Source organism: Python bivittatus, unplaced genomic scaffold (assembly GCF_059951505.1).
Source record: "Python bivittatus isolate LINGU-HERP-01145 unplaced genomic scaffold, Pbiv_v1 ctg000210_np1212, whole genome shotgun sequence".
NCBI lineage: Eukaryota > Metazoa > Chordata > Lepidosauria > Squamata > Pythonidae > Python > Python bivittatus.
The window spans coordinates 20,027,178-20,039,452 of record NW_028277053.1 but is presented as its reverse complement, the minus strand read 5'-3'; the positions used below and the strand labels follow the sequence as shown (position 1 = coordinate 20,039,452).

General features: G+C 47.8%; 1 protein-coding gene across 11 annotated transcripts in view; it reads left to right on the top strand.

Annotated features, from left to right (window-relative positions):
• MYCBP2 (MYC binding protein 2) overlaps positions 1-12,275 on the top strand; it is a 130,349-nt gene extending 118,074 nt beyond the window's left edge. For 6 of the 11 annotated variants that reach the window (XM_088139567.1, XM_088139566.1, XM_088139564.1 and 3 more), the window contains 11 exons: positions 25-121; positions 268-387; positions 1,111-1,212; positions 1,915-2,043; positions 3,141-3,273; positions 5,401-5,504; positions 6,370-6,561; positions 8,227-8,334; positions 9,410-9,619; positions 10,899-11,277; positions 11,806-12,275. In XM_088139567.1, coding sequence (XP_087995693.1) covers positions 25-121; positions 268-387; positions 1,111-1,212; positions 1,915-2,043; positions 3,141-3,273; positions 5,401-5,504; positions 6,370-6,561; positions 8,227-8,334; positions 9,410-9,619; positions 10,899-11,277; positions 11,806-11,921 — 1,690 coding nt within the window. In that variant the 3' untranslated portion in view covers positions 11,922-12,275. The remainder of the gene's footprint in view (positions 1-24; positions 122-267; positions 388-1,110; positions 1,213-1,914; positions 2,044-3,140; positions 3,274-5,400; positions 5,505-6,369; positions 6,562-8,226; positions 8,335-9,409; positions 9,620-10,898; positions 11,278-11,805) is intronic. The other 5 variants (XM_088139569.1, XM_088139565.1, XM_088139563.1 and 2 more) reach the window with 1 other exon arrangement.

Genomic DNA, 12,275 nt, shown 5'->3' with positions numbered 1-12,275 from the left:
AAATCTTTCTTTTTTTCTCTCTAGTTACCTTAGACGAGGTGAAAGCCATTGGTGGATGAAGGGCTCAACTCCAACACAGATTTCAGAAATCATTATTAAGCTTGTAAAAGACATGGCAGCTGTAAGCTTTCATTATCTTAATACACCCCTTCTGCTCTGTTATACACGAATAGCAGCTTTGCTCAACTTTCTTTTTAAAACAGACCTTTTTCATCTTTGCGTGAAACATTATATTTATATTCATGGTCTGAACTACTTCCTTTGCAGGGTCACTTGTCTGAAGCTTGGTCCCGTGTGACGAAAAATGCCATTGCTGAAACAATAATTGCTTTGACCAAAATGGAAGAAGAATTCAGATCCCCCGTGCGCTGCATCGCAACAACTCGTGTAAGAAAGTTGGCTTACCTGTTATCACTGTTTTGGTTCTTTACTGAAAATTGCTTATATCTGTGCCAGCCACGTGTGTAATTGTTCATCCGCATACTACTTTTACACAGTTCTGCAAGAGGCAACTGAGCTGAGCAAACCTGGCAAAATGACATTTTAAAGTAGAAGCGTGTCTGATGCAGGAAACGTCAAAGCCTCTTTAAAGCCATGGTACACTTCTTGAGGGGAAAATCCCATAAGATGGTGCAAGGAACACGGTGCATTGTTTGTAGTGTATCCTGCCGCATAGCGCTGCGCTGACTGTTCTTCTGTCCGAAGCAGCCGGGGGGTCCGCCTCTGTTCAGCCCAGCTCGGGGGCAGCACCTGTCCCTCGGCTGCTGTCGGAAAGCAAAGCGCAAGCAGCCTGGTCAGCACTTTGACGGCAGGGCGAAGGGTCAGCCAGGAAGGCCGCGGAAACCACTTTCGCCTTGTCGTGCCAAGAAAGTGTCACAGAAGGTGTCCGGTTCAGCTTGAAGGAGGCATAACTTTTCACTGATCATTAAGCGATTTTAAGCTTCTTGTTTCTCTGGAGAACCAGTGTTCTGAGACTAGAAGTCTGTAAATCACCAAGAGCTGCTCAGATTAGAAGAGCACCTAAGCCCCAGGAAACAGATGAATAAGCAATCACTCAAATTATCGTTAAAGCCTTGATGTTGCTGAATGAGCCTGTCTTTCTCCCTGCAGCTGTGGCTGGCTCTGGCCTCACTGTGTGTCCTTGACCAGGATCACGTGGACCGACTCTCTTCTGGGAGATGGATGGGAAAAGACGGACAGCAGAAACAGATGGTGAGGAATGGGTACAAAGGAGGCTGCTGCCGCTGCTCCCTTCAGATGTATTTTTCAGAGCTGGTCTCCACATCTTCTGAGAGGCTGGACGTCTCTCGGAAGTCTGTACTCTTTGTTTCAGTGTTACGTTTCAGCGTACAGATACGTCTTGCTCTTGTTTGAAAAGAAAAGGGACGCTTAACATTAGCTTCAGCCAGTTGACTGTGGCTGACCTCCCCAAGCTGGGTAGAACTGGACCTGGTTAGTACTTAGGTGAGAGGCCAGAAAGCAGCGCCAGGCGTGAGGAGGCCAAGAAAGAAACGGAATGCCAGCCATAAACAATCCACAGATGGGAGAGGAGTGCGTTCGTAGTTTATTTCATAAGCTGATAAAGCTCTAACTTAATGAACTCTTTGTTTCTTAGTTGATTACTTATCATGTATTTGTTGTCACCAAGAAAAAAGGGCTGGAGATTCCAACCACAGCTTCCAAAATTCTGTACCTTCCCCGTAATTCTTGCATTCAAATTCCTTCTTGATCCTGTCGTGCAAGACAGGGCATAACACCAGGGCTGGAGGCCAAATTGGGAAATTAAGGGGGGGGAAATCCTTGAGGAATGCAACAGCAAACCACTTATTATGCTTAGAGAAAGGGTCACCTGGAGACAAGCTCAACACAAAGAAGACTTTACTAACTTAGACTGACCTTTTTAAAATCTTTCAGCCGATGTGTGATAACCATGATGATGGAGAAACGGCGGCAATTATCTTATGCAACATCTGCGGGAATCTCTGCACAGACTGTGATCGATTCCTCCATCTTCATCGACGAACAAAGTCACACCAGCGACAGGTAGCTTATGAGCCGTGTTTTCCAACCCTTAGAAAAAAAATCATAATTAAAATTCCTTTTTTTTTTTAAGATGGCACCCAAGTTAGTAATTAGTTACTTCCTAGTCACAAGAGAAAAGGTTAGGGTAGGTTGATAGGCAGGGATTTGCTTTTGCCAATCTGGGTTTATATATCATCACCCCAGATGTGCAGGGAAAGCCTGAACCAGTGTCAGGGTTTGGATGGTGAACAGAGGCTGAGATTGAACCCTACCAAAATAGAATTGCCTGTCATCCACAAATATTAGGGCAACTCAGTAACATTGATCCTGGTAGTTATTCTGCGGGATGGGGTTACAGTCCCCCAAAGGAGTAGGTTCATGACTTGGGAATTCTCCTGGACCTCTGGGTCCTATTCAACCAGCAGAATGTGGCCAGGTGGGCCTTGGTTTCAGTTGATGCTCCAGTGCAGCCCTGCCTTGACTATGGTACCCTCAAGATGGTGACTCATGCCCTGATCACTACTTGGTTGGATTACTGCAACACACTGCGTGAGGTTGCCTTTGAAGACAACTCCAAAGTTGCAAGTGGTCCAGAATGGGATGGCTAGACAGCTGCTGGTGGGCCAGCCCCGCCAGTGCAGAATCACACCTCTTCTTAGGTTGCTTCTTATTGTTGGCTATCACTTTTAAAGCCTTTTATGGCGCAGGGCCAGATTACATTGGGCAGTGCCTGGCTGTCCATTCCAACCATCCAGAAAGGGCCTGGCTAGGCAGCAGGCCTTCTCTGTTATGGGCCCCATATGTTATACACACTTCACCCAGATGTATGCTTGCCCCCATCCCTCCTTATGATTCCAAGATGCACTGGCTTGAATTGATTTATAACAGGCCTTCAGCTTGGGTATATGCAATATTGCTTTTATTTAGTTGATTACGGTCATATTCTCCTTTGTTTTTGCCACCCAGGGTCATAATTGAGTGGGTTAGCTTACAAACATTATAACCAAAGGCAAATAAGAGAAATATATAAACATATGAAAGTTCATATTAAGCATGTATTTTTATAATCTAGCCTCCCTGGTTACATATCTTAATATGCGTTTGGCAAAATTTAACAGGTGTTCAAAGAGGAAGAAGAAGCTATCAAAGTAGACCTTCATGAAGGCTGTGGTAGGACTAAACTCTTCTGGTTGATGGCACTAGCGGATTCTAAAACCATGAAGGCTATGGTGGAATTCAGAGAACATACAGGCAAGATTTATTTTTAACTAAAGTTTTATTTTTATCACTTGACTGGCGGCAATGTAAACTACATTGAGCATCCTGAGTTTCATACAGTGCTTATTTGTTTGTTTGCATTTATGTACAAGTATTTTTATGGCACCCAGCTCAATGAGACATCTGGTGATTTACATCTCTTAGTTCTGGAGATGCAGAAAAGAGTATACTGGGTTGCACCATAGTCTCTAGATTGGAGATCCTGGCTTACATAGAATACACAAGCATGGTTGGAGAAAAACTGGGCTTTGGTTCAGGCATATTGGTCAAAATGGGATTTTGCACATATGTCATGAACATGGGCTAAGGCTGGCAACCTAGTCTGCACCTTCTCTTTCATGTTACAGGAAAGCCCTGATTGACCAAGGCCAAAATGGTCACTGTGGGGCTCCTAGCTGCTGGCCCATCTAGTGACAACCACAGTAACACCAGATAGAGACAATATCATATCAGAAGAACAGCAGTCACCTGGAGAGAGAAGATCCAAAAAACATTCACCCTATCCCCCAACCGCATACTAACCCAAGGCCTGGGGGAAGAGCCAGGTTTTTCAGGCTGGTTTAAAGGCCTGAAAATTGGGGTAAGGTGGGATGGGAGTGCTACAAATCTCCCGGGGGGGGGGGCGCTACAAGGTGGTAAGGTGGGGGCGTTACAAATCTCCAGGGAAATGGTCTTCCATAGAGCGAGTGCAAGAACAGAGAAGGCCCCCTTCCTGGGTCTCACGAGATGGCATTGTTTAATTGGTGGGACCTGAAGGAAGCCAATTCAGTCTACACTAAGGAATATCTGTGGTCCCTCAAGTAGCCAGGCCACATACCATGTAGGGGTTTATAGGTGATAACCAGTGCCTTGGTCGTACCCAGGAGCTTACTGGTAATCAGTGCAGCTCACAGAAGAGGGGTGTTTCATGGGCGTGCCGCGGCATGCATTCTGGGGACAGACCAAGAAGGAGTGGCTGCGAGTAGGGCTTCCTGACCCAAAACGGGTACAACTGGTGCACAAGACCTTCCAGCTATAGCAGGAGCTGAGAGGCCAGGAACACCCCAGACTGTGCCCATGTCCTGAATGGGGCACTGAGTCTTGTTCACTAGACATGGACAATCCCCAGAACTAGGTGGGCCGAGAGCCCACAGCCCCTCAGTCTCCTGAGGACTGGGCTGGTGCCAGCTCCTCCCCAGCCGGCCCTGGGTCAGCATCTTGACTGCATCACGTGACCAGCCAGGGGTCGAGATGTACAACTGAGGCCGATTCAAGGTGCTGAGTGTGCCTATGAAGCTCTGCATGGCATGGGCTCTGGTTGCTCGAGCGACCGCCTGTCTCCCCTAACATCTGCCCGGCTAGTTCAGTCCTGCAGGGTTGGCACACTCCGGGTTCCTTCAGTTAAACAATGCCGTCTGTCAGGACCCCGGAAGTGCACATTCTCTGTAGCAGCCCCTGCCCTCTGGAACGAGGTTCCCCTCAAGATCTGGACAGCCCCCGCTGTGCTGCTGTTCAGAAGAGCTGTGGAGACCTGGCTCTTCACCCAGGCCTTTAGCAAGGGAGAGGGAGAGCCCTCGCTTCATCACACTGGCCATCTTTTATCTTTATCTTTTGTTTTATTGATTGGATTGTAATTTCTTTGATTGTTGTGAGTCATTGAGAGTCGGGTGACGTACAAGTTTAAATAATAATTATACTACATCGGTGTAGTAACGATGCCTGACGGGTGACTTTGCCCAGCGCCTCATGTACTGTAAGTATTAAAGCAAATGAGAAAAGTATAGTGTGTAAATTCCCTTCTTGCAGGATTTTCCTAGGGAGCCCTGTTTGATGCACAGACCTTTTCAGGATCTGTCCCTGATACCTCTGGTTCAAGAGGACCTGGCAAGTAGATCTGGGTCCGCACCAAAAACCCTGAACAGCTGCTGCCGTTCCACAGTAGGCCAAGCAAACGTTCATCCACTACATCCTTCCATTGTTCAGGGCCTGTCTTGTCTTGGGACTGCAGAGACATGGCTGCTGGTCAGACCCTTTTCTGCCAGTAGTATGGTTAATATTTGCCTGATTGATAATGCGGAAGTATCTTTCTTTTCTTTCCTTTTCTTTCTGGTTTTGATCTAGGCAAGCCCACCACAAGCAGCTGCGAAGTATGTCGTTTCTGTGGTTGCCGAAATGGAACAGAATTATCAGCCGTCGGGAGCGTCTGTTCGGATGCCGATTGCCAGGTCTGTATGCCCAAACTCCGAGCAAGCAGGACTCCATTCTGAGAAACTCAGAGACAGGTTGTTTGCGACTCACGCAGTAATCCAAGGGCATCTCTAGGTGGACAGCTCAGCGGGACAAGATCTGGGTGAAGCTACAAGTGAGCGCCCAGCAAGGGGACAGGCGGAGCAGAGCCAGAGTGGAACTGCTGTCCTCTGACGGTTCTTTGCCAAGGGAAACCCTGCCCGGGAAGGAGCAGACCGAAACAGGGCAGGAGAAGCCCTGAGCACTCCTGCTGCTCCCCTGCCAGTCCACCCACCCATTCAAATGCCAACTTGAGAAAAGAAAAAAGTTTTCTTACACACATTAAGATATACTACGCAGGGCTCCTCTGCCTTTCTTTTATTTGACAATGAAAGCTGTCCCAAAAATTATTTTAATAGGTCCAAAATTATTTAAAAGTAGATGTAAAGATGAGGGAGTCTTGTGTTCTGTAGCAGACAATAAAGTAGTAGTTCAGAACTGGATTTCCTTTCATGGAAAAAAGGTAGTTCTGGATGAGGAATGTCCACTATAAGGGGAGATTTTATTGTATTATTATGTAATTATGCAAATGATGTAAGTTTAGATTTTGCAGACCCTCCCCTCCCTCTGAATGGTCCATTAAATCAAGGTTTTGTTGTATGTAGGAGAAGACACTGCTTCTGACCAGGCTACCTTTCCCCATCTTGTTCCTGTTCAAAATACCCATTTCTCACCAAATTGGTTCCTTCGTGAAGCAGTCCAATAGCCAAAGGACAATTCTACCTTTCCTACCCGTTAAATCCTGTTTCTAAGATTTCTATACGTTTTTGGACACTCATATCTTTGATGCTGGTCTTCTCCTAGGAATACGCCAAACTCGCGTGCAGCAAAACCCACCCCTGCGGCCACCCTTGCGGAGGAGTCAGGGGCGAGGAGCGCTGCCTGCCCTGCCTGCACGGCTGCGACAAGAGCGCCACCACCGCCTTAAAGCAGGATGCCGATGACATGTGCATGATCTGCTTCACAGAGGCCCTCTCAGCAGCACCCGCTGTTCAGGTGCGTGCTTGACGCGCAGCGCTGGTAAAGGGCTACTGTCCGGCAGCCTAACCCAAACCCGGGTCCCAGCAGACCTGCGCGGAAAGGTCCGGCTCTCTTATTTTTTAGGCCTCTTCTTCTGGTGGTATTAAGGTTCGTACGCTTCTATGTATCCGGAGCTATTTGCTGTTCTAATGTGGTTTATCTGGACTCTGTCTCATTTGGTGTTCGTTTTGAAATGAATGTTTTCTTTGGCATGAAGAATAAGTATTCAGAGCATTTAAAGTAAGTGCCAGGAGAACTGAAGAACAGGCTCTCATAGTTTGGGATATCATGAGTTTGCAACATCACCTTTTTCACCAGACCTGACTTTGCCAAACACCATGTACATTTGAGCGCAGATTACCAGCAGCACGGAAGGTGGGCCAACAGAGTCAGTAGCCCTGCACACCGGCTAACAGGAATCCAGATTCCTGAGTCTGGCACTGCAGAGAACCAAAAACACCCTGGATCACATGCTGGAACAGCAGTTTGGGAGTCCGGTGGCTTCACGGAAAATTCACAGCAGGGCTGGAAGCTCCCTTCCCAGGGCCCCTTACGGGGAACCAGGAGCAGAACCCCCACCTCCCTCTAGAGCCATCTGGTGTTGGAAGGAATTGAGAGCCAGATAACAGCAGCTTTGGATCACATGTGCCAAATCGCTGCTGAGCCGGTTTACATCTGTGAGAAGAAATCCATCCAAGACCGTAAGCTACAGCTAACCTCTGTCCAGCAGGGACCACGTGAACCGATTTCCTTACCATATGTATGGAAAGGAGGAGACGGCTTCCCTCCGATCCTCCCCCCAACCCCACTCTCGAGGCATCCCGTCCTCTTGAATCACTCCGAGAGTGGCGAGAGGGCACCAGTGAAGCTGCTGCCAACTGCAGACGTGGCGCAGCAGCTCGAGCAGAAAAGCAGAGTTCCCTTGCACGAAAGGGGTCACACGCACAAAGGACCAGTGATCAGCTTCCATGCCTGGTTTAATAGGGTCAATTGCTCTCTCCCTAGTGACATGTAAATCTGGTCTTTTTCACCATGCTTCAGCATTCAACTTGAATAAATTTAATCCTGAATTAGCTGTAAAAAAGAACATGAAAATAAAGTCTGAAGTGGGATTAGCAAACTAAGGAGGGTGCCTGTGGGACTGCCACGTGTACCTCTTCAGAGAGCAGATCCTAGCCAAAATGTGGTTTTACTGGATTAAAGCAACAAATAATAGTTAGCATCCATCTTGGTTAAGTGTAATATTTGCAGTGAACTCCTGAGGAGTACACCAGAGCACACAAGCACGTAGTTTTCCTTTCTTCCTAACTGATTCACCCATAAGTATCAGCCCCCACTTTCCATATCACAACCTTGAGTCCACAGTGCTAACATTGCCCAACATGCTGGTTCAGGATGGCTATTTCTGGAGACTAAATTATTGGTATCGGAAATAATGCTAAACCTGTTTATTATGGATTGTAAATCAGGGCTGATGTAAAGTGGAAATCAAACCACTTTGATTGTTCAACAAATCGTGGCTAAGAGACAACATAGCTTATAAAAAATGACGAATGTACTTGCAGTTAGGGAATGCTGAGCTTTGGTGTGTCTATCAAGGAGTATTACTGCAAACGTATTCACAGATCTTACTTTCTGCAGCTGGACTGTAGCCATATATTCCACTTGCAATGCTGTTGCCGGGTTCTAGAAAACAGATGGCTTGGCCCCCGCATTACTTTCGGGTTCATGTCCTGCCCCATTTGCAAGGTAAGTTACAGAGTCGAGAGCTATTTTAATGCATTTGATCATTAACACTGAAGGAGACGCTGATATCACCATCAACACTGAGACTGATAATCTTAATGAACTGGAAGTGCTGGGCTGGGCAAAACAAAATTGCACGTTTTCCACTGGTTTTCATAGTGATCAATTACCTGCAATTTTTTTTAACATTGTTTTTAACTTAACTTATTTTATTTCATTTCATTTCATTTACCTATGTGCTGCCCATTCCATGTGTACATATGAAATAATGTCCCCACAAACCCCCAGTGCACATAAAAGGAAAAATATCAAGAAAGGTGAAAAGCAAAAGGTCTGGGGCAAACAGATGACTTAAAAGAGTAATTTATTTATGGAAAGCAAAGGAAAATATTTAAGAAGCCAGAGTGCGCTACTGCTGTGCTGCTCATCTAAGAACTGCAGAGGTGGAAGTTGCAGAGTGGTCAGCAGACACCACATTCCTCATTTAGAGAAACACAGAGAGGGTTACTGTAGTCCTGGAACACCAAGGTGGGAGTACCCCTTGGAGTGAAATACTTGATCAATCATTTCCAGCTACTCGGTAAATGCAGAAAGATAAATTTGTTATACAGGTATTTTTAAACGTAGTTTACTAATTTCTATTTGAATAACCTATATTACAGAAAATAAAATAACTTTGCACTACACATTCTTGCTGTGGGCTATATCAAATGTAGTCAGATTAGTGATGCATCAGAGTCATCCGATACTGAGAAAGATAAGGTGGCAATAAAAACAGATGGCAACCTGTAAAGCCATGCTAAAATGCCTCAGGATTTCAAAATGTATAGGAAAATTGGAGGCAAAGAGAGAGGGAGTGTGTGCATGCCCTGTATAGGGGCTCTTGCTAAACACTTACACCGAGAGTCACGCAATGAAATGCTTTGGGCTGTGCTGTCTTTCCCCTTCACAGGAGGGCTATTTATACGAACAGACTAATTTCCACTTGTTCTATGCCAAGCCAAGTATGATCTCTTTTTTTGCCCAATAAACAGTGATATGTGGCTTACTGCTCCTTTGCTTCTTTTTAACACAACAGAACAAAATAAACCATGTGGTATTAAAGGAATTGCTTGATCCGATCAAGGAACTTTACGAGGATGTGAAGAGGAAAGCCTTAATGCGGTTGGAGTACGAAGGGCTGCACAAGAGCGAAGCCATCACAACACCTGGAGTTCGGTTTCATAACGACCCTGCTGGCTTTGCCATGAACAGATACGCATATTACGTTTGCTACAAATGCAAGAAGGTATGACCCAGGCTCAGATGGCGGACTTGGGATGCGTGTGTCAGCGTGGTTAATAAATGGGGATCTGCCATTTCCTAAACTCTTTGCCGAGCCACATATTTTTAGATGGTGAAGTTTAAGGCACTATGATTGCTGTATATTCAAGCAAATTACGTTTGAGCACAATTACATAAAAAAATCTCAGTTCTGCTATGGGAGTCCCTGGGTTAAGAAAGCCGGGGTTACAGACAACCAGTAGTTAAGAACGGAGCCTATGGTAGCAAAATTCGAGTTAAATACACAAGGATTTGAGTTAAATATGCAATGGTTTGAGTTCATTACACGATGCTACTTATACAGTGCTATACCATAACACTGTTCCGGCCTATGTACAAATTCAACTTAAGGACAGATCTTGGGAATGGAACTCGTTCTTCAACTGGGGACTCCCTGTATTGAATTTCTGGTACCGGATTTAGTTTTTCAATCCAACTATCTCATGAAAACTGAAAGAGACCTGAACAGTCAATGTCTTGGTAGTGACACTCAAGCTAGATACTTAGCAACCAAAGAACAGGTCCCTTATTTCTGAACTTTTTATTTGCCAACCCTTGCTTTCAAGAACCCCTTACTTCTTTGCTCTATTTTTTAAAATTTCCTGCAAGCCTTCTCGTTTTCTTACAAATTCCCTTGGTGCCTTTTCAGTGCCTAAGGCCTTTGATCATTCCACCCTCTCTCTAGATGCTTTTGCCTGCCTTAGCAAATCAGCGGCTTAGCCAGCATAAGGCCCAGGTACTTCTGCCCACTCTAACAGTTCATCCCGTCACTCCCAGCTTTGCTGACATAGAATCACGCATACTTGGAGCGTACTTGGAATAAAGCCATCTTTCAAAAGGATACATCCTAATGCCTTTTCTGCTATTGGATTTACACGTTTAATATGTAATGTGTATAACTTCCCATTACTTCCAGTGTTGAAAGAATTTCAAAAAGCATGATAACTTACAGTACATCAGAGTATATGATGGTTCATTACTGGCCCAACTGCATAACAGACGCCTCCAGTTTCAAAATGGATTTTTGAAACAAAAACGTTTTATTTTGGAGCTTTTTGTGAAAGTTCCTCACTTGCATGCCCCTTGCTTTGGTTTTTCCCAAAGCAGAGAAATGCTGGACGCATAAAACGATTAATTAAGCCATATCAGGAGGCCTGTTACCGTTTCACCGACTCCCCGGAGCAGATTACTTCTGGAAGTTGGCGCGACGCTGCTCAGCATTTCTCCTCGGTTTCCTCCTCCAGGCTTACTTTGGCGGAGAAGCCCGTTGTGATGCTGAAGCTGGACAGGGAGATGACTATGACCCCCGGGAGCTCATCTGCGGTGCCTGCTCAGATGTGTCACGAGCTCAGGTACCGACGCGTTTTCTTCCGCTGTTTCAGGGACGTGTTAAACGGAGGGTCTCGGCGTTCACTCTCTCTAGCTTCAGCCGCCTGTGTTTTCCTTCTTCCCCGCAGATGTGTCCCAAGCACGGAACAGACTTTCTGGAGTACAAGTGCCGCTACTGCTGTTCGGTGGCTGTTTTTTTTTGCTTCGGGACCACCCATTTTTGCAACGCTTGTCACGACGACTTCCAGAGAATGACGAGCATTCCAAAAGAGGACCTTCCACACTGTCCTGCAGGTAGCCTTTTCAGTGCCACCAGCTGCCCCCCTGGGTAGTTGGCGAACTTTCTCCGAGCGCTACCAGTTACAGTGGCGTTCTTCTAGCTGAAGCTTAGGGGCCTCAGAGCAAACTTATTTTGATTAATTTTACCCAAGAATTTCCAGCGCAGGCCGTGCTGGATCGGGCGCTTTCAGCTGCGTTTGGGAAAGCTCATTCATTGCGGGAAGAAAGCCTGTTAAGAGCGGTTCTCGCACAAATTGGACGGGCGAGAGCGCCTTCAGTAACGAAGCCGCCCTGGGCCGTGGAGCCCTCGCGGGCCGCGCTTCTCTTCGCGGCCGTAGCGGGCGCCGCGCTCTTTATTTCTTCCACCCTAACCGGCGCGGAGACCTCGCACCGCCCCCTCCGGCCTCCCCCCTCCTCGCCCGGCGCCCAAGGCCCCCCGCGCAGCCCCCCGTCCTGCACGCCACGGCGGCGAGCGGCCTTCGCGAGGCCGGGACGCCCTGCCGGCAGTGGCCGGAGGCTGACGGCGCGCGCCCTCTCTTGCAGGTCCCAAGGGCAAGCAGCTGGAAGGCACGGAGTGCCCGCTCCACGTCGTCCACCCGCCCACCGGCGAGGAGTTCGCGCTCGGCTGCGGAGTCTGCAGGAACGCGCACACCTTCTAGCCCGCCCGCCCGCCCGCCCGCCGCGAAGGAGCCGCGGCCAGGCCAGGCCGGCCCCGCGACACCCGGGCCCGCCGGGCGCTTGCATGCGGCCCCGCGCGCCGCGGCGGCGGCAGCAGCAGCAGCAGCAGCAGCGGGAGGCGTGACCCTGGACGGCCGGCGGGGCGGGGCGGGCTGCGCGCGTCCCGTTGTACATACGCGATGTCAGTGTTTGTCCTGCCTGAGAATTACCGGATTGTAACTGCCGTTTCGTTGCGTTCGGCCTCCGGAGGTGTTCGGCCTGAAGTGCAATTCCGAGGGCGCCCCCCGCAGCAGAGGGGGGCGTCCGCCTCAATAAAGCCGCGGGGCCTTTTCCTA